The 18,843-nt window shown below is 42.0% G+C and overlaps 1 protein-coding gene across 1 annotated transcript in view; it reads right to left on the bottom strand.

Annotated features, from left to right (window-relative positions):
• Nucleotides 1-2,000: 2,000 nt before the first annotated feature.
• DEPTOR (DEP domain containing MTOR interacting protein) overlaps nt 2,001-18,843 on the bottom strand; it is a 77,908-nt gene continuing 61,065 nt past the window's right edge. Inside the window, exon 10 of the mRNA XM_035556239.2 lies at nt 2,001-3,511. Within this exon, the coding sequence (XP_035412132.1) occupies nt 3,383-3,511 (129 nt within the window). The 3' untranslated portion in view covers nt 2,001-3,382. The remainder of the gene's footprint in view (nt 3,512-18,843) is intronic.

Here is an 18,843-nt window from a genome sequence, read left to right as displayed (position 1 = left end):
CACAAAAGGAAGAAAATACCAAGAGAAACATTCCTACAAGATGACTTCTTCCTCCCAAACCTTCTGAATGTCGTCTCATAGAAGACAGTAGTAGGACGGATCCACTGGTATTGCAGATGCTGCTATGACACCGCTATGTTTTTTTCAGTGCTGACTATATTATTTTCTGCTTCTCTTGAGACCTAAACTGCAGACAATTGCAGTCAGGTACACCTGAAGTGGATTGATGCATTACTTCTGAAGTCCAATGCCTTCAAGGGGACTAGCAGTGGGATGGGTTGTGTTCAACAGTATACACATGGCATTTAATCTAGATAATCAAAATTATGCATCTTGTAGCAAATAAGACAGAAGAAAAATAGGAGAAATATGGTATTGAGTTAATGCTCCAATTAGTTTAAATGCTACTTGAACCTAATTAACTATTATATTGCTTGAAGATGTTCCATAAATGAATTGCAAATGTACATATGCAGAGTGGCACTAATCTATGTTATTAAAAGATTTATGAAAGGATCTCACAAGACTTATAGTACCCATAAATGCGATCACACATAAGAGTAAGTCTTACTAAAATCTTTTTAATGAAGCTATTACTGTTAATGCCAAGGTGGTTTTTTTTTCCTTTTTTTTTTTTTTTGGGGGGGGGGGTGGTCCTTTCTGGTTTCTTGCTTCAGTCCACGCTTGATATTCATGATCATGTCTTGAAATTCCTTAGTTTTGTGAACAGACTTACATTTCCCCTGGTCCTTCGCAGGGAGCCTGCTTCTCTATTATATTCAAAATCCCGTGCCCTCTGAAGTGCATGAGAGTTTGACACTGGCTCCTGGGGGATGTCTCACAGGGCGTGTAATCACTGCGTGCAGACAAATTGCAGCTTAATTGGAAACGATACATTTCACAACTTGTTAAATTCGCATCCTTTTTTTACAAAATACAAAATTTCATTGCACAGATCATTTGAACACCTTTGTCATATTGAAGGGGGAAAGAATTAATTAAATCCTGGATTGCCAATCAAGTTGAGAAGACAAGATGGAAATCCCCATAAAACAGTAGGCAAGTAATGGTGCTCAAATTGTGATAGAGACTAATGTGTCTTGCAAATGAAAATGCCATATCCAATCTGTAATATAATGGTGTGCACAGATTTCTCCCTGCCCCCATTCCCACTCTTTTTACTCAAGTCTAAAGTGCACTCTGTAATGCATTATTAAGCTAAATTTTGACCCAGTTTCTTAATTATCTGTAAGCTACAGGGAACTTGTAGCAGAATATTAACTAAGGCAAGAGATGTAAGACAGAGGAATCCACAATGGTATTAGAGAGAATCATTAACATTTTGCTAAGAAAATCCTTCACATTTTAATATTTAACCTAATCTAACATGTAAAATTTATATTTTAAAGGGGTACAAAGTACATACCGGCCAGGCCACCAAAACAACCCTGGCAAACAAGAAAAGAAAGCAGAAGTAGTTGGGGAAGCCCCCCTGGATCCACAAAACCAAAAACCTGTAGCATACTGACACATTTCTGGGACAGCAGGATTTCCCCCATCTATTCTTAGTGGATACCCTTGACAGTTGTTACCACCTCATGTAATGTTATGTGCTGCACTATTTATTTTAGATGAACTGTATAATATCATCTGATGAGGGTTATATAATGTGTGCAGTTTGGGGGGGTACAACAAGGAAAAACAACTGTTGTACTACATGACAGCTTGAAACAATCTTCCAAACACGTTTGTGCCTACAGGACGTCAGTATCAAGTTAGTGGTTTCAGTCTTATACCTTCCTGCAAGGGTACATATTAGTGGAATAGGAGAAGTATTCTTGGTTAAAAATCAACCGTGGCTATACTATATCAGAATTGAAGAATACATGGACTTCTACCTACAAATCTGCAGGCATATATAATTATGAATGTTTACTGTATCTCTGACAAAATCTGTGTGTTTCAGTGACTGAAAAACATACTGCAAGAGCAATACATTTAGCGAGAACAACTTTTAATATAAAATATATTTCAAAATTATTTGAGGGAAAAATACTTTCCCACCCCAAAGACGAAGGATTTTTGGTATGCTCATAGAGAAGGTCAAGCTTTAATTGTAAAATTTAGACAGCAGAGAAAGACTGCAAGGTATATTTATAATTCTATGGACAAGGATGTATATGTTCAGTTCAAAGATCAACGAATGTCCATGAAGTCCAATCACCATAGGGTTAAGACGTCACCCAGCTCAGCAGAATATAGAATTTGTATATATATATATTATTTTTTTTTAAAGATTTGTTTCATAAATTTATCAACAAACAAATCCTACCATTTGAAAAAGAGTAAGGAGTCAGTTAAATACAATTTTTTATTAGTAATAGTGTCAAATGCAACTTATGTGGCAAGTATGTAGTTTGCAAAACATTTGATGATTTGAAAGTGCTAATGAGCTTAATGCACATTCAAGTACATTGCTTCAATTTGAAGTGTACTTCCTCTACTGGAGCGCTTGGATGTATCATTGCTAATGCTAACACTGCGAATTTCCCACCTCAACCCGCTAAATATTATTCTCCTTCTAGGATTAAAGGTGTCCAGAAATTCTCCAAAGTGACAAACAATGAGACCGAGACACCTTTCCTTTACACATAAGAAAACAAACAAAAAAGAGATCAACACTTTATACTTCAGTACCTACATCTGTGCTTGGGCATTTAAACAAATCGCCTGATTTTCAAAGGGCAGATTGTTTTACTTTGTAAAAGTAGCACACGCTTTTGCACTTGCATGGTCTTGTATTTTTCTTTTAGAATACTCATTGTGCTCTATCAGGCCTGAACATCCACACCACAGTATCCTCTACCAAAAACGAACTTATTTGTTTCACAGAGATGCATTCACAGTTCCTTTGTGTCTGACTGCAATAAAGCCAGCATCTAGTCCCCTTTCCCTGACTGGAGGATGTTTACCCACGTAAATAAGTCACGCAAACTGCCTGTGACATCCTGACCCCACAGTGTGTGTGGTTCTTTCATCTCCTGAAGTGTTTTGATCCAGTGGTGGACTGTGAGGAAATCTGCACAGCCGCTTAGATGGGAAACTGCTCTGACGGATGCAGCCGTGGCTGGAGAGACGACCTAAGGGCCTTTACCTCGTCTTCATCAAGCAAAGCGAAGTCCTCAGTGAAAATATGCTGGTATCTATTGCTCACTTCTCGGCATAATAACCAGTGCTATTATTGTTAAATGAAAGAGAACCCCCCTCCCCTAAAAGCAAAATCATTTATTTTGACACAGAAAGTTTTGTCTCCTCGTGTCATGCTGCTTCTTGGTTGTCACTGTTTCTCTCACAGAAATGTCCAGTAAGAGATCTTTTCTTCTCAGGACTCTATTTCTTCCATCACTTCCATGACAATCGTTCGCGGGCCGGTCAGGATGAGATTGCTCACTGTCCTGTAATCCACGTGAAGAACGTTGAGGCCATTCACAGAAACGACGAACTGGCAAACCTGTGGAGAGAGACAAGCAGCAAAAGTTATGCATTAGACTTTTTGTGTCAGGTTACCTACAAAGACATCAACTCCTGGGCATGCAAAACCTCCAGTACTCTTTGTGCTCTCTCATTCAGTGCTCTTAAGAAAGATACAGTCCTTAGAATTAACTTGGCAAGATAATTTTCCTTTTTTAAAAAATTTTTAAATATCACTACAGCTTTGAAACCTGTGGAATTTTGAAGTTCTACGTCAATATTTTTTCTTACAACGCCATGATATCAATGGTGCTTTGCAAACAATATGGGACAAGACAGCTCTGGCCATTGCAAACAGGTTGTTATTCCATCTGATATGATTTAGACAGCTCTTGATAGTCACAGTAAAAATGTGCGTCATGTTTCCAGGCTCAGGGCAGAATCTGGATGATGATCTCACTAGATTCAGTGCCAGAACCTCCACCAGTGCACAATGAACCCAAAGGATCCAAATTCTAGGAAATAATACCATGGAAAATAAAATGCCACTGTCATTTTCAGGAGATATTCCAACATAAACTTAGCTCTTTGTACTTCTTCTGTGAATGGTTTTTGGTTTAATTTCGAAAGTATGGATCATTAATTAATTTCAAATATGCTAATATTTTGTTTCTAAATGTCATAAAAATTTCTAATGTTGAAAGTTTTGTATCATCAGAGGTTATTTTCTGTCCAAAAAGTCTTGATAGAAATATTCAGACCATCTCCACCGTGCATTTCAGTGGTGCCCAGTGCCAGGACAAGAGGCAATGGGCACAAACTGGCACACAGGAGGCTCCCTCTGAACACCAGAAGCACTTCCGTGCTGTGTGGGTGACGGAGCCCTGGCACAGGTTGCCCAGAGAGGCTGTGGGGTCTCCTTCTTCGAGACCTTCAAAAGCCACCCGGACGTGGTCTTGTGCACCCTGCTCTGGGTGTCCCTGCTTGAGCAGAGGTGGGACCAGATGGCCTCAAGAAGGCCCTTCCTACCTCAGCCATTCTGTGTTTCTGTGATTCTGCATCTTAAAAAAGTTAGGAAAAGTCAGAGCAAAAAGTCACATCAGCATTGTAAAAACCTGACAAGGAAAGGAAAGATATCAATATTTATTCCTCGAAAACATTAAGCCTTCTCTGGCTGTAATCATAATATAATGGTATTTGTTAAAAATGTCAGAAATGTGTAGTGTCTAGATCTGTTTTTAATGATAAAAATGTGGAGCCTAAAGAAACAATAATATCATCCTGATGTTTCAATGAAAACACTGCATTCCCTAGAAGGTTATCTTTCTCATAACTGATCTTGAGTCTGTATAAAATAAGCTCTGAAGAGCATATCACTATAGAAAGTCTCAAACTTCATATTTTTACCTTTTATCTTTAGGCAGAAACACAGCAGCAGAGGTGGGAAACAGTTTTGCTGTCTTACATTGCTACCCCTAAACCACGTTTTCTCACAAGCCCAACCATTCAACTTTTGTGCATCAGCGACCTTCTGTCTCAAGTAGAACAGGGATTCAGCGTGGTGAAGCCCAACTCGTATTTGTGCAAAATGTACAGAATGCAACTATCAATGTTTCATTTAAGGAAAATTATAGAGGAAGCAAAGCCCATCCAAAAATAAAACATTTCATCAGAAATGCTACTGATGTTTTTAATCTCTGCTCCTTCGGGCCTACGCACAGGAACAGCAGCAGCAGCAGCAGCAGCCCCTAAGGGGACAGCAAACTTCTCTTGAACCTTACCCCTTCAAGAATTGCTGCGCAGGGCTTGAGGTCCTGGAAGTCTGCCTTAGTGGTTGGTGGTCTCAACAAGCTCTGAAGTATGGCAATCAGCTCTTGGCCACTTCGTAGCAGTATGGCTCTATCTTTCCTGTGCCTTCATATGCTATTTCAACTGCACGCAGCACCGTACAGCTTTTGCACGCAGACAAAGCTTTCTGAATGTTAAGGCTTTTGATTGAAGAGGTAGCCCATCATCCTCTTCAGCATGCCTCAATTAGCATTTAAGAGATACGTTTAGTTTAAAATGCAAATTTTTGCAGTATCTATAGGTTTCTCAACTCCCAGTGGTATTTCCTAATGCTTTCTAGGGCTTTCCAAGATTGTATCAAGTTTTACTGAATTATAGCTTTGGCTCCAGAAGAATATTTGAGTTGATTTAAAACAGACCTGCAGAAATAGCATTGTCTCTTCTGGCTTAATGCAATTTTTGGAAGTTGAATGGCTGACGTTTGTTTTGCTGCTGCCTGTTCTCAGACTTCTCGAGTTACTGGAATCCCAATGCATGGGACTCGTCTTTGGCCAGGGACAGGCACGCAGGCATGTGATGGATAAATCTGCATGCCGGATCATGTGAAGGGCTCTCGGGGACCCCGAGGAACGTCCCTGGCAAAGGAACAGACCTTCCAGACTGGCCAGCTACTTGCACCAAGGGTACAACCGTGTAAATGTAGACGGGCACCACAGCAGCGAACAGCAAGCCAGATGCCAAAGGGCGAGCGTCTCATGCAAAAGACCAGAGTTGACACATCTGCATTCCCAAGGTGTTTGTTTCAGTGTATGCGCTTGACAGTAGAATAGCAGCTGTGTGTAGGGGCTGAGAACAGTCTTCTTCATACCATCCTTTGCACTGGATCCAAATGGCATTTTAGTTTCACCATTTTCAATCAGTTTATTTTTCAAAAAACTCCACCCAAGCCAGGTGAGAAAAGTAGAGGGGCAGCCAAGGCATAGAAGAAAGAACAACTGCCCTAAAACTACATGAAAAGAGCTGTAAGGAGCAGAAGAGAGATGATAACACAGAGCCAGTCACCCTGGTGGCATAAAAGCTCTCTCCATGACCATCATTTTGCCAGTGCTCCCAAAGGCCGAGCCTGCAAATTCCAGCTCCAGCTCCCTTGGGGATGAAGAAATGTGGAGCCATGTGCTAGGTCCCACAGACCTGGTGAGGGGAGAGAGGTTTTCATGATCCTGAGCCCTGAGCCCTTCATGGTGAGGGGAGCAGCATCCTCAACTCAGCCCATTTTGTTCTCCCACCCCAGTTTTCCATCTACTGCAGTATCCAGGATGGGGAAATGAAACACGGTGCTGCTTTGTGCGCTTTGGCTATCACGAATCCTGCCCCAAAGAAGCCAGCACAGCGAGCTGCTCTCTTGGTGGTGCTACAAAAGGAGTGCAAGAGAGAGAGTACCCACAAACCAGCCGCTGAGTATGTCAACCCTCTTATTATCTTAGGAATTTTCTTAAAGCAGCTGGTTTACAAAATTTCAATGATTTAATGCTGCATTTATAAAAACACATTTCAAAAAGCTCTAAGTGTTCAGTTCATAACTACAGCTGCTAAGGGCTTTGTAACTATAAACATGCACAATTTCTCTGTAGCTTTCCACACGTCAGTAGCTATAATAGATAATAAACCAAAGTTAAAAGAGTCTCAAAGAGCCTTTTATTGTTCATTTCCTCATAGCTCTCCAAGGAGCCTGACAGGAGATAACCATCCATTTTTATCCCTCAAACTTCAAGAAATGACAAAGCCCAGAAGAAATTCCAACCATTTTGTTGGTCAGGATGTAGTGATATAAAAAACACGTAAACAGTAACAGTTAAATTAAGTAACTCTGAAATGAAAATACTTAATTACTTTTAAAAAATTACATTAATAAACATTTATTGTTAACTATTTCTGTTTCCCACCCTGACAGAAAACAGCCCACAGAAGTATGGATAGGAGGAAAGGTATGTGTGCCTCCATCTTTCTGTGCGTTTTCACTGGCAGAAGATTTAACCAAATCCAGGTGTTCCCAGGAAAAGAAAAACTTCAGCTTAGGGCTTCAATTTGACCAGAAAGGATCTGGAAGCCTTCTGCTTAAAGAAGTCAGCAAAGATGTGTCGTGCCATTCCACATCAAACTGAAGGCGGCGAGAAGAGGAATTATAATTATTGTTACCACAATGTTTAATGGCCAGAATGAGGATTCTGCTCTACTGGGAGCTGCACAATCCTTCCCCCCGTGACTGGTTAGTGCTGTCTGCCCTCCATGACAAGCCTGGGCTGCCAGCTCATGCTTGGTCTTGCCAAGGCAAGGTGAGAAGGATTGTGAGATGCTCCAGGTGGATATTGGAGACCTGACAGCACAGCTTGGAGAACAGTAATGGGCACGAGCATGAAATTGCACAAGTTAAGACAAATTATTTAATAAGGAAACTATTAAATTAAAAATATTTAATAAAAAATATTTGATAGAAACATTGCATAGTTGTCAGCAATTCTTACCTAGCTGCCTGCTTTAGAATGGCCTCAATATTTATAAATGCTACTGGAATATTATGTTAGGATAGGCTGTTAGGCTAGGTTCCCAAATATTCAGAGGCTGTGGTATAGGCTTCAGTCACCCATCCTTGTGGAGCCAGGCCTTGATTTCTGGGCCTTTTACAATTTAATATTTTTAAAAATCCTTACAGAAATGATTTATTTTTTGAGGTGCCCTTTTTAGAGGGCACTGTGAAAGATAACCAGGAACTAGAAATTCCACCGCTGTATTTGGCTTAAGTGAAAATTGCAAAGTTCTTGTGAAGAGTCCTAAAAAAAACATTTAAATGTACAGACGCAGCGAGTGTGACTGCAAATCACTGGTGTGGCTGCAAGCAGCAGCCACACGGAGTCCACAGACAGCATATCTCACAACAGTCAGATAAGACTGTGATTACAGAGTCACGTTAACCGGACATCAGTCTAAAAGGAAAGCACAGCACAAAGGGTTTGGCTCAGAGGATCCGCACTCTTGGGTGCCTGCCCCACGAACACCAGACTGTGCAGTGACGCTTTAAAGATGGTGGCAGAGTTGCTGGTTTTCAGCAGCACTGGTATTTACCCCCTCATCCAAGCAGTGAGGGGACCATGCAGGGTCTAAGACTGCAGTTCAGCAAGGCCCTCCAAGCACACCTGTGTTTCCCCCTTCCTTCCAAGTGCAAGCAAGTGGCAATGTTTTGAGGGCCGCCATACACCAGCAGCTGCCCTGGCACCAGGCCCACTTGTTTCCATCACAGGTATGACCGGGCCTGTACGTGTGGCAACCACACAAATGAAAACCTTCACGTGGCCGAAACTCTTCATACGGAGAGAAGAGGGAAACCCGGCTCTGATCTCGGGCTCCAGAGCAGCCAGGATTCCGTCCCTGGGCCCTGCCCAGGCCTGACGCAGACCCCTCGCAGATCTCTTCAGGACCAAGGTGCTCCAGAAGGGATCAGTGCCTCTCACAGAAACATGCAGCTGCTGGGCAAGCTGTGTGCTAGTCAGGTCCAGATTTGGCCCTCTGCTCTGCTCATAAGCACACGGATTTCCATATCGGATAGCTTAGGACATTCTGGCTTGATTATTATTTCTTCTTATGATCTGAGGTGACACCAAAGCCACGCAGATATTTTTTTCTTTGAGATGAACCATTCCCAAAACACATGGAAAATTGTGGGGTTTGGGTTGTGGGGTTTTTGTTGTTGTTGTTTGGCTGTTTGGTGTTGGGTTTTGGTTGTTTTTTTGTTTGTTTGTTTGTGTACTTTTTTTAAAAAAAACTTATCAGCATCAAATAGAAATTATGAATTCAGGCAAAGGTAGGAGTCATTTTCAAGCCTGGAAAATTCTCAAGCAATTTTCCTAAGAACTAAAATAAAAGCTTCTAAATATAGCTTCTTTCAGACCTGCCTAAAGAAAAGTGTATTTTCACAATTTTACAGAATAAAATTTATACCAGAATTTACGATGTAACTATTAAAAAAAAAAAAAGAGTATTCTAATGTAGGTGGGTTTGCTTTTCTTCTTGCTAAAGAAAATTAAAATCATATCCATTAAAGAAACAGCCAGCTTAAATTTCTTTTATAGAGATATCCTCAATAATTACAAATAAATGTTCTTTTTCATGTGCTGCTAATCCTACAGGGGCAAGGATCAGCTGGTTAGTTGGAGTAGCTCAAGCTTCTAATTGTTTCGTGATGGCGTTCTGCAACTCGTTGTAATCTTCCAGAAGAAAAATTCTGTAATTTTTCTTCTTTTCATGTGTAATTTGGAAAACCATGCATTTCCTATATGTAGTCTGCAGGAGAGACCTGCAAGATCCTCGCTTCATTTAAACCTCAGGCCATGCTGTCAGTATGCAGCCCTCATTACAGGCACCTGTGCAAACTCTGGCTGAAGGACAAAGGTTTTGCAATTATCACTGCCCTGAGTGCTGGAGGCCTACCAAGCCAGGCTCTTCACACTTGTCAACCACTTTTAAAAACTCTGGGCCCAGTTCTAAGATAGAAACCTTCCTGGTTTATTCCTGTGGTATGTCCACAGCTACAGCCTGTGAATATTACTAATCTGCTGAAACTAAGAAGGAAAAAGCAAAGCAAAAAAAATATATATATATAAATATATATATAAATATATTCTTTACCATCACTTGCTTAAAAAGGCAATGAGTCTGCTTTGGTTTTTCTTGTTTTGCTGGCAGATTTCAGCGGAAGACGACTTCAGTGCTACGAACATCTGAAATTCAGCTTTCCAGCCTTCAGCAAGGAGGAAGGGGACCTCCAGGCTTCCAACATTTTAAAGGAAGAGCTATGCTTGAAATGCGGTTTCCCTCCCTCACACTGCCCCTGCTCCTCTGGGACTCCAGGAACTTGTGCTCCCATCCCCGCCTCCTGCGCACGCCGGAGCTCCCGAGCAAACAGATGGAAATCGAGACGTGCTTTTCAAAATCAGATTTTAGTATGAAATATGAAGGAGTTGCGAAATGAGGGAAAGTAAACACTCCCATCTAAGGCCATAATTTTGTCACAGAGGAACAAGAACTGTTCCACTAACTGTTCCACTTCTTACTGCAGTTGCCATTAAAAAAGCAGCTACTTACAAGCAGCAACCATGCAGGCTTGCCCTGTCAGTTGTTACACTGCCAAAATAACTCCCCTGAGCTAATTACCACGTTATCACCTCCAAGCTCACATGCAAAGCCAGGGTTTAGTACACAAAACACTTGGTAACACTACCAGAGGAAAAGGTTTCCTTTCCTTAGGGATTACAGAACTAATCTTACTTTTAGTAGAAACATGGGGAAAAAAAAGGTTTATTAGGGGCTGGACAAGTGACTGTCCAAGGACTCCACATCCCGATGCACCAAACCTCCTCCAGCACAGGGGGAGGAGGACAGGATGCGAATCCCGTGCTCCCCAGGGTGCTCCCGTCCCTGCTGCAGCCCGTCCTTCGCGCTGCCTTGGGAGCACTGAGCCAAAGCGAGGCACTGCTATGTTTTAAGCTTGTGCCAGCAAAAATAAATAAGCAAAAGGACTCGTCTCCAGGCAAAATAAGTTCCCTGATACGCCTGACACGGTTCGAGGAAGGAGGCAATACATATGTATCTGGCTGGAGGCAGACGGAAGGAGGGGGGTGACACCAAGATGAAGACGGGATCCTCCGTGGGTGCACGTAGATCCGCACTTAGATCAAACTGCACACTGCACAGTGCCGGTGAAATCAATGGCAAGATGGATGTTAGGTCAGAAGGAACAACCCCGGGGGTGTCTGAGGCAGCAGAACAGTGGTGGAGGAGAGAGGGCGTGGGGATAAACTTTTCTTACAGCCTTACACACACAGCCTTCGTCTGTGCTGCTACACGGGCTCTGCTTTTTGAGTAAGCAACCCACAGCCACAAAGCCCAGGAATCCCCGTGCTCAGCAAACAGCCCAGGCCACAGAGATGCTGAACTTGCTGCCACAGAAGAGCCCGGGACACACGACTAACCCCCTAAATAAAAGCAAACACGGGCGGCACTGAAGTATTTGCTCCCACTCCAGTGATCTTTCCGCTGTCACATTGGAATGAGGAAAAGAGATGGAAATCAGAGGTCCTAAATTTCTATTTTTTTTTCTTTTTCTTTTTAACTGCATGGCACCGGAAGGTTAAAGAATCCAGCAAGGTCCTTTTCAACAGAGCTGAGGTTACAGCACGAAACAGAATAAATTGCAGCTGCGTGTTCAGCTCTGTAAATATCTCTAGCGAATGTGCAATTGGCTGTGGAGTGGGGTGGTGTGGGAGTAGGCAAATATCCAGGTCTTGCATAAACACGGGATTTTCTCTCCAGAGGGATGCATTTCTTGTTCGATCTTTACACCAGTGTTAAGCTGACTTTCTGTACCAGCACAGGGTGAGAAACCGGTTCCTAGCAGAGCGTGGTGCAGTGCACGGTAAAGAAAACCGACCGCATTTATAGCACTGCAAACATAACCATGTAATTCCATGTAATTCTGGCTCTGCGCCTTGATCTGCGGCTGCAGCCTGGTACGGATAGTTTGCCTGAGCAAAGCTTCACTACAGGCTACCTAAGTACGAATTTCTCTAGTGGGATGTTTACAGAAAGCACCATCTTTTTTTTCAAAGGATCTGCATTTTTATAGTATTCCCAACTCTTAACTCTTAACTTAAAAAAATAATAAACAACACTAATATAAAAACTAATTCCGACGTATAAGAATTAGTTTTTCATTGATATCATTAGATGTCAATGAGCCTCATCACTGGTTCAGGTGGCCTTTCCCTCCCTCCATCCCCACCGATGGGAACAAGAGGAATTTTAGTCTTTTTTTCACTGGGGATAGAATGAAACCATTGCTGTACAAATTCCTCAGATACAGCACACAAAATAGAGGGCGAAAAGAGCCCACGAGAACAACTCTTGTTTGGGAGCAGGCAGCTTTCAGTCTCCATGCAAGTCTCAGCCCCTCAGAGTTGAGTTTTGCCAGCTGAGGCACGGCGTGGACAGACACCAACAGGGCAAGGTCTCGCCAAGGGAACTGCCCACGCAGGTAAATTAAAGCTACCTGTAGATACCTGCAGGGTAATAAAAGGAAGTACCCGGCACCCTGAAATGTAAATATTCCACAAATCAGGTACAAGGGAACAGGGAAATACAGGTCTCTACTTCTGGTGGCCCTACCTGGGCAGCAGTGTTACGTGACTGACCCCACCTGAGTCCAAGCAGGAGATGCCCATGCGTGAAGCCGAGCTGGCCTGAGCCACAGCAGCAAAGCAGACCAGTGACTGCACACTTAACTTTACAAGTATTTTTATTTTATGGTGTAAGTTGATACCTACCACAGAACAACCATGGAAATGTGAAATAACTCAGACTGCTGAAGGCGGCTCTGGGTGAAACACTGCACTGGTAGCAGAAGGACAGGAGGTCTTAGCTTAGACATAGCTTCTTTTTATGCTTTGCTTGACCTTTGCGTGTTATTTTTTTTCACAATATATCTACACCTATCCTAGAGGTATAGCATAGGTGAACTATAGAGCTAGAAGACAAACACACATCATGAATTAAGAACTTTAAAACTATCAATTTACTTGCAAGGTCAAATGTAGTTAGGCTAAACTAACTGTGTGTAGTTAGTTTGGGTCGCATATCACTTAAACAAAAATCTTCCCTAATCCAGCCCGGACCAGGGAGAGGCAAGGGCGGCCAGAGCTGTGCAGGGCTTCCTGAGCACCCTGCGCTATCGGGAGCGCAAGGAGCACGAGCGGTCTGCGCCGCTGGAGACAAACAGCTGCTCTGTTTTCACGGACAACAGTGAGATTGTTTCGCCATGTGTTTGACTAGCTAAACAGAGCCCTGGCTTCAATGCAACATGTTTCCCCGATCAGTCGCTTGCAGCAGTAGAGGAAGCCAGCTTACGTCTCGAAGAGCAACAAGAAAGCGTGGCTAGGAGTGCGGGGAAGGCGCCCACGTCCCCCAAAGCTCTCAGGGCCGAAAGCTGCCGTGGCCACGGTGCTGTCATTGAAGCACCGTCTGAGGACCCCTTCAAGGCTTCAAGGGAAACGGGTATTGCCACTAAACCTCATAAAAACTGCTTTTAATTCTCAGTCCAGAGCAAAAGCAGTTCAAAATTTATTAAGCTTTTTTTTTTTTTTTTCATATCTTAGCCACTGCAGAAATCCAGTAGTGGGTTAAGTTGTTCGAATGAGACTACCCTTTGGAGAACCTTGGCTACCTAGGAGTGACCTGCAAGAGCCTAAGAAAGCTCGAGCAAGGGTAAGATCACAGCTGTTCTGGCTGGCACTAAATCTCACCATTAAAGAGGCTATAGACCCTGCTGGAATTTGGAAGCTGTATCAAAACACAAGCCCAGCACTGTTTCACAGCGCAGCTGAAACCAAGACTGCTTTCTCTCCTTCTGAATGGATACAGCTGTAAGACTTCAGAAACAATCAAGAAAGCCCTTTCGTAAGCACAGGGCGTTCAGATATCTGGTTCATCCTGCCATAAAACCCCACTTACTCAAAAAGGGGTTTTAAACCTGCTTTTTATTAAAATAATTTGGCTAATTTTTAAAAATCCACTGACCTCCAATTATGAACATGCAGGCAATTTTTTTTTTTCTGAATCGTTTTTGCTGTTGATGAAAAGGAGTCAATGCACAGACACAAGTACAGTAGGTCACTTGTTGCCCAACAGCATTTTAGGTGACCAACCTACAAACAAGGTCAATTCTTATGGTAATTCCACCCTTAGGAAGGCAGAAGGAAGAGCTCTGAGATATCACAAAACTTTCTACATTTGCATAAGATTTCAGCTGTTGTAAAGAAAAAGAATCATATTTTATTGCCCAGTAAAACTCTCCCACTGCGTTAAAAGAGTCTTTAGAAAAAATCACACAGAGTTACTGGAAATATAATACCATTTCATGACATCTGTAGGCCAAAATTCAGATCTGCGGTAAGCCAGTGCTAAAATTGTATTCTAAAAGTTTAGGGAAAGAAAAGGTAATTCACTGTTAAAGATAAAATTTGTATTCAAAAAGCTAAACCAGCTCCTTCTTTTGTATTTTACACAGGAATTCCCACTACCTTAATTCTTTTAGTAGATAAACAGTTTCTCCATAGTGACTAACATGGTTCCTGTTCTTCAAAAGCAGGACTGAAAATCAAGGGAACTGAGAATCACAAAAAGAATTTACCTCTGTTTTCATTTGTGTGGGCTAGTTTGCTGGAGTACTGCTCTGCCTTTCTGCATGGCAGCAGGTCTTTCTGCTTATATTTCAGGGTATGACCTTACACACACAGCATTTTGATTTCTTTATCATATAACACAGTCCCTGAGAGCCACAGCAAGCATCTATCATCTAATCCAATAAAAAAAAAATCTTAAAACATCTTTTTTTTTTTTTTATAATTTAATTTATGTCCACTGACACAGAAGAACAGAAGCCCATAGTCCATTGCGGTGAATGCAGTCCTGCACCCCATCTACTTGGTAGTGACCATCCATTCAGAGATATCCGTACATAGTGGAATTCACCCAAACATCCAAAACGGCTTCAGCATGAATACTGGAGCCTTGGTTCAAAACAAAATAAACCTTAAACAACTGCGGGGGGAAAGAAGCAAGGCAAACCAAGGAAACAAGCAGAAAAAATGGAGTTCCACCAAGAGAAGTAGGAGTTCAGGTTGCAATTTTGACATGTCTGAAGACTGCAGGAGCTTTATCATGGCTTTAAAAGAACCTGAGTGTCATACTTGAAGTCTAATGATTTATTAGTGGAAAACAGAGTAAAGCAGAGGAGGATTTTGGTAAAGACTAGAAGAGACCAGAATAGGGTAGCAGTGGAAAAGGAAAGCCTTTAGCTAGCCCCAGAACAGTTACAACCCGGGCAGGGATGGCAGGCTCGTATACCACAAAGAAAGTATTAATGCAAACACAAATTCATCACCAAAAGGAGGAGGATGGCTTAGAAAGAGAGCAGTTGGAGAAACTGAATTTTGAAACTCAGTGGAGCTGTGCAGGTTTAACGCTGCTGCACAGGAGTCTCCCTATCTCGTCTGTAAATTTTGGCTCTGGGACTGGGAAACCTAGACCATACGCTCTTAATTACAGCCCCTGGAAACAAAAGGAAACTTTAACAGACCTGGAGGGTTTTTCATTTGTACTGGTACCATAATGGATCTACTCATCAGATTTTTCCATTGTTTCAGATTTGTTGGCATTGTCCATCTGTCTAATCCCATGTACAAGAATATCTCTGTATTCTGGTAGGAAAATGGTTGGTGTAGTTGCACGGAGGGTTTGTGACAGGGTAAAGAAGAGAATCCAAACCCAGTTTGTCTTCCAGGTGGCCACCATGGGGCAGGTTCAACGTGCAGGCCCTTGTCAGGGTGACTCTAAAATAGTCTCCTGCCTCTCTGAGAGGTCCACAAGTTACACAGTTTCCTCCACAGAAGAGGAATAAAACACCAAGTAGCCGGTGGAGTGAAGGGGCAGAAGAGAGACTGATCAGCAGCTCATCAAATCCTGCACTGGGATTCCCAATGACAAGGAAAAAGGGGGATTGCCGAGAAAACTTCTCATGGTTTCAATCAACCTAAAGACACCGTGCTAACGCAAAGGATGATCAAGGCCATAAGGACTCCGTTGTTGCACTTGTAGCATTCTGCAGTGAAAGCAAAGGAAAGATTTGCCAAACCCTGTCTCCTTTTGGCAACCAGACAAAGTTCTGGCAGTGACACACAATGCAGCTCCCCAAATCACATTTTCCTTCATTAAGAGAAGCCCTTAGCTTGGTGAGAGGGCTGAATTCACAAAACTCTCAGACAAAAGGAGATGTGCGAGATATAGCCTGCTGCCCAGTACTCATTTTAAAAAAGAGTTTGCTGCTCCTAAAATGCTCTGTCCAGCATTTAACTGCAATTAATGGTACTCGAAGGCATTTACTTTGTGCAAATGGATTCCAAAATCTGTGATGGCTCAATTAGACCTCTTGAGTCCCACGTCGTTTCCATGACCACACAGTGCAGTGCTCAGATGTACTCCTCAGGAAGAGAACTGTGTTTCGATCATATTTTTGCAAGGCAATAATCCTGGTATAGTTCAATTACCAAGGTTTTAGGGTAGGTCCAACCTATTTAAAAGAGGTCATAAAAAATTCAGGAACTGCTCAGTTAGGTTAATGAAACGCACCCAATGGAGATGGGAACTTTAGGACAATTACAGATGCATCACCTCAGCTAACTCCTTGAGCAAATAAATGATGACCGCAGACCAAAATGAGAAGGAAGGCACAGAGTCGGCAAATCCAAGCACAGATTCATGCTTCAATCAGGAGAGCATGCTGTTAAACAGTTGTCAAGGACAACCAGCCACTAACCCATTTTTCATGTCAATGGCAGAGTTGAGTATTTTCACATTCACAAATATTTGATCTCTTCCAACTTCTGTTGAATCATCACGTTACTAACACAGCTGTCTCACTACATTTTTCTTTAGTCTTTTAGAATAGATATTTGCCAAAGACTAAGTGGAAAGAAAAGCACCCAAAATGTTGACCGTTATGTTGTTACCATGTTCTTAGCATGTCCCAACTAATGGGACAAACCACTCTTCTTGAGCATGACTCACGAGATATTTGAGGCTATTGGGTACCATCCTCAGGTCCCTCTCTCCATCTCTGTGCTCAATATTGGCAAATAAAATCTGAGGATCTGTTTACAATTGCATAAAGTGAACACTGAGCCTACAGCCTGTTCAAATTTTCTTTGGTTTCACAAAACAGGAGTAGATTTTATAGTAAAATATAAATCTGATTCTTTACAATTAGATTTCTCTGGAGTCAAAGTTAGGTGCTTGAATACAGCTACCACATTTCCATGGAGGAGAATGGACCTTTATTTTATAGTTTATAATTAAATATGATCAAAAATTGAGACACTCACTTAGGGAGACATGTTTGAAACTTATATATGCATCTATTTTCAAGCACCACACTAGTGGCATTCATCACATGCACATTTAGCTCTGCTGCTTCTCTATTTATGGACAAGCTATGAAAGCAGTTTGTCAGCAACTTTTTTTGAGTGTTCACATTACTAAATACACTCATTCTGAATTCACTCTAATGTAAGTATCAAATTCAGCAGCTAGCTGATAACATGGCTAAAGGAAAATACCAACCTGCCTCACTGTTTTCATGCTATAATTGAAAACAGATGGCAACTCATGTAATTTATGCTTTTCTACAACCAGTAACATGTTGGGATAAGATAAGAATTCTAAGACTGAATTGCATCTGCTTCAACAACACCATATGCTAGTGCACAGTATAAATATTTATCCAAGCCTACTTCATCTTCTCATTTAAAGCTCAGTCACATGAGATAATAAAAGTACCCTTTGGATACCTTCAATTAGCACTGAAGCATCTCCCCAGTGCTTTAAAGGGTTAGAGCCCCAGCACCAAACACCAAAGTATCTTCCCTTTCCTAGACTTCATCGAGAGGTTTAAATGGCAGCATGTTCATTGTACCTTATTTATATAAGTCCCTATCTTAAAGCTCCCACTAGGCTGCCGTCAGGAATTACAAACAATTTTCTCACTTGTGATGTCCACGATCCTCCACTTTTCCCGCTATTCTGTAGAACATTGGAGATTGGCCACAGCCATAAGTGGGGTATTTTTTTTCCAGGGGGAATAAATGTTCTTTGAGGGTTTTCAGACTGGTTATCTTAAACAGCTAAGCAATCACCAGGTTTGAGGTCAGATTGGCAAGGACCATGGGTTTTGCATTTCTCTGCAGCACTGGGTACATTCAACCTCCCAAGAATTTCACAGTTCAAATTTCTTGCTATTGCGGGAACTGAAAACAGTGGCAATCCCTCTGATATCACATGGTTTTGATTCCCCACTCCCTCCCCAAAGGCTGGCACCTTATAATGTGTAGCTTTTAGTTCTTTATGTTTCAGACCTATAATATTTTGTGATTGTGGCTGTATTTGGACTCTGCGAACTGATCAGATAGTGCCTATCTGAGTGAGTGATGGCCTCCACAGCCCCTGACAACAATTACATACCACGAAACAGTGGCTACTCAATAGTGGTTGAGATTTGGCTCTTAGCCTGCTAGTGAATTCATTTGACAGCCCAGAACTGAAATAATCATTTGTGAATGTAAAAGATGATGACACAGACAGAAATTTATGAGGCTGACCTCCTCGCTCTGCCAGCTTTTAAAGATCAACAGGAGAGTAGAACCAGGCTGAAATGATGCTGGCTGTATCCTGCAATCCCCAAAAAAGGATTGGTTCTGGTGACCAACCACTACACGGTCCCCAAAACCCCCTGCTGCTAACTGAAATGAGGAAGAACTGGAACAGGATAGAAAAGGTTGAGTGGCCATTGACAACGTGTATGACACAAATACCTTACGTGTAACCGCTATATATGTTAATTTGTTCACGATCAGTATAAGGAGTCAGATATTCTTCAGCATTCTGCAAAGGTTAGAGCTGGGCACTGGTTTCTCCAGCCAAAAGGAA

The sequence above is a fragment of the Cygnus atratus genome, chromosome 2 (genome assembly GCF_013377495.2).
Source record: "Cygnus atratus isolate AKBS03 ecotype Queensland, Australia chromosome 2, CAtr_DNAZoo_HiC_assembly, whole genome shotgun sequence".
In the NCBI taxonomy this organism is placed as follows: domain Eukaryota; kingdom Metazoa; phylum Chordata; class Aves; order Anseriformes; family Anatidae; genus Cygnus; species Cygnus atratus.
The sequence above is the reverse complement of the archived record's forward strand: the minus strand, read 5'-3'. Positions and strand labels throughout refer to the sequence as shown.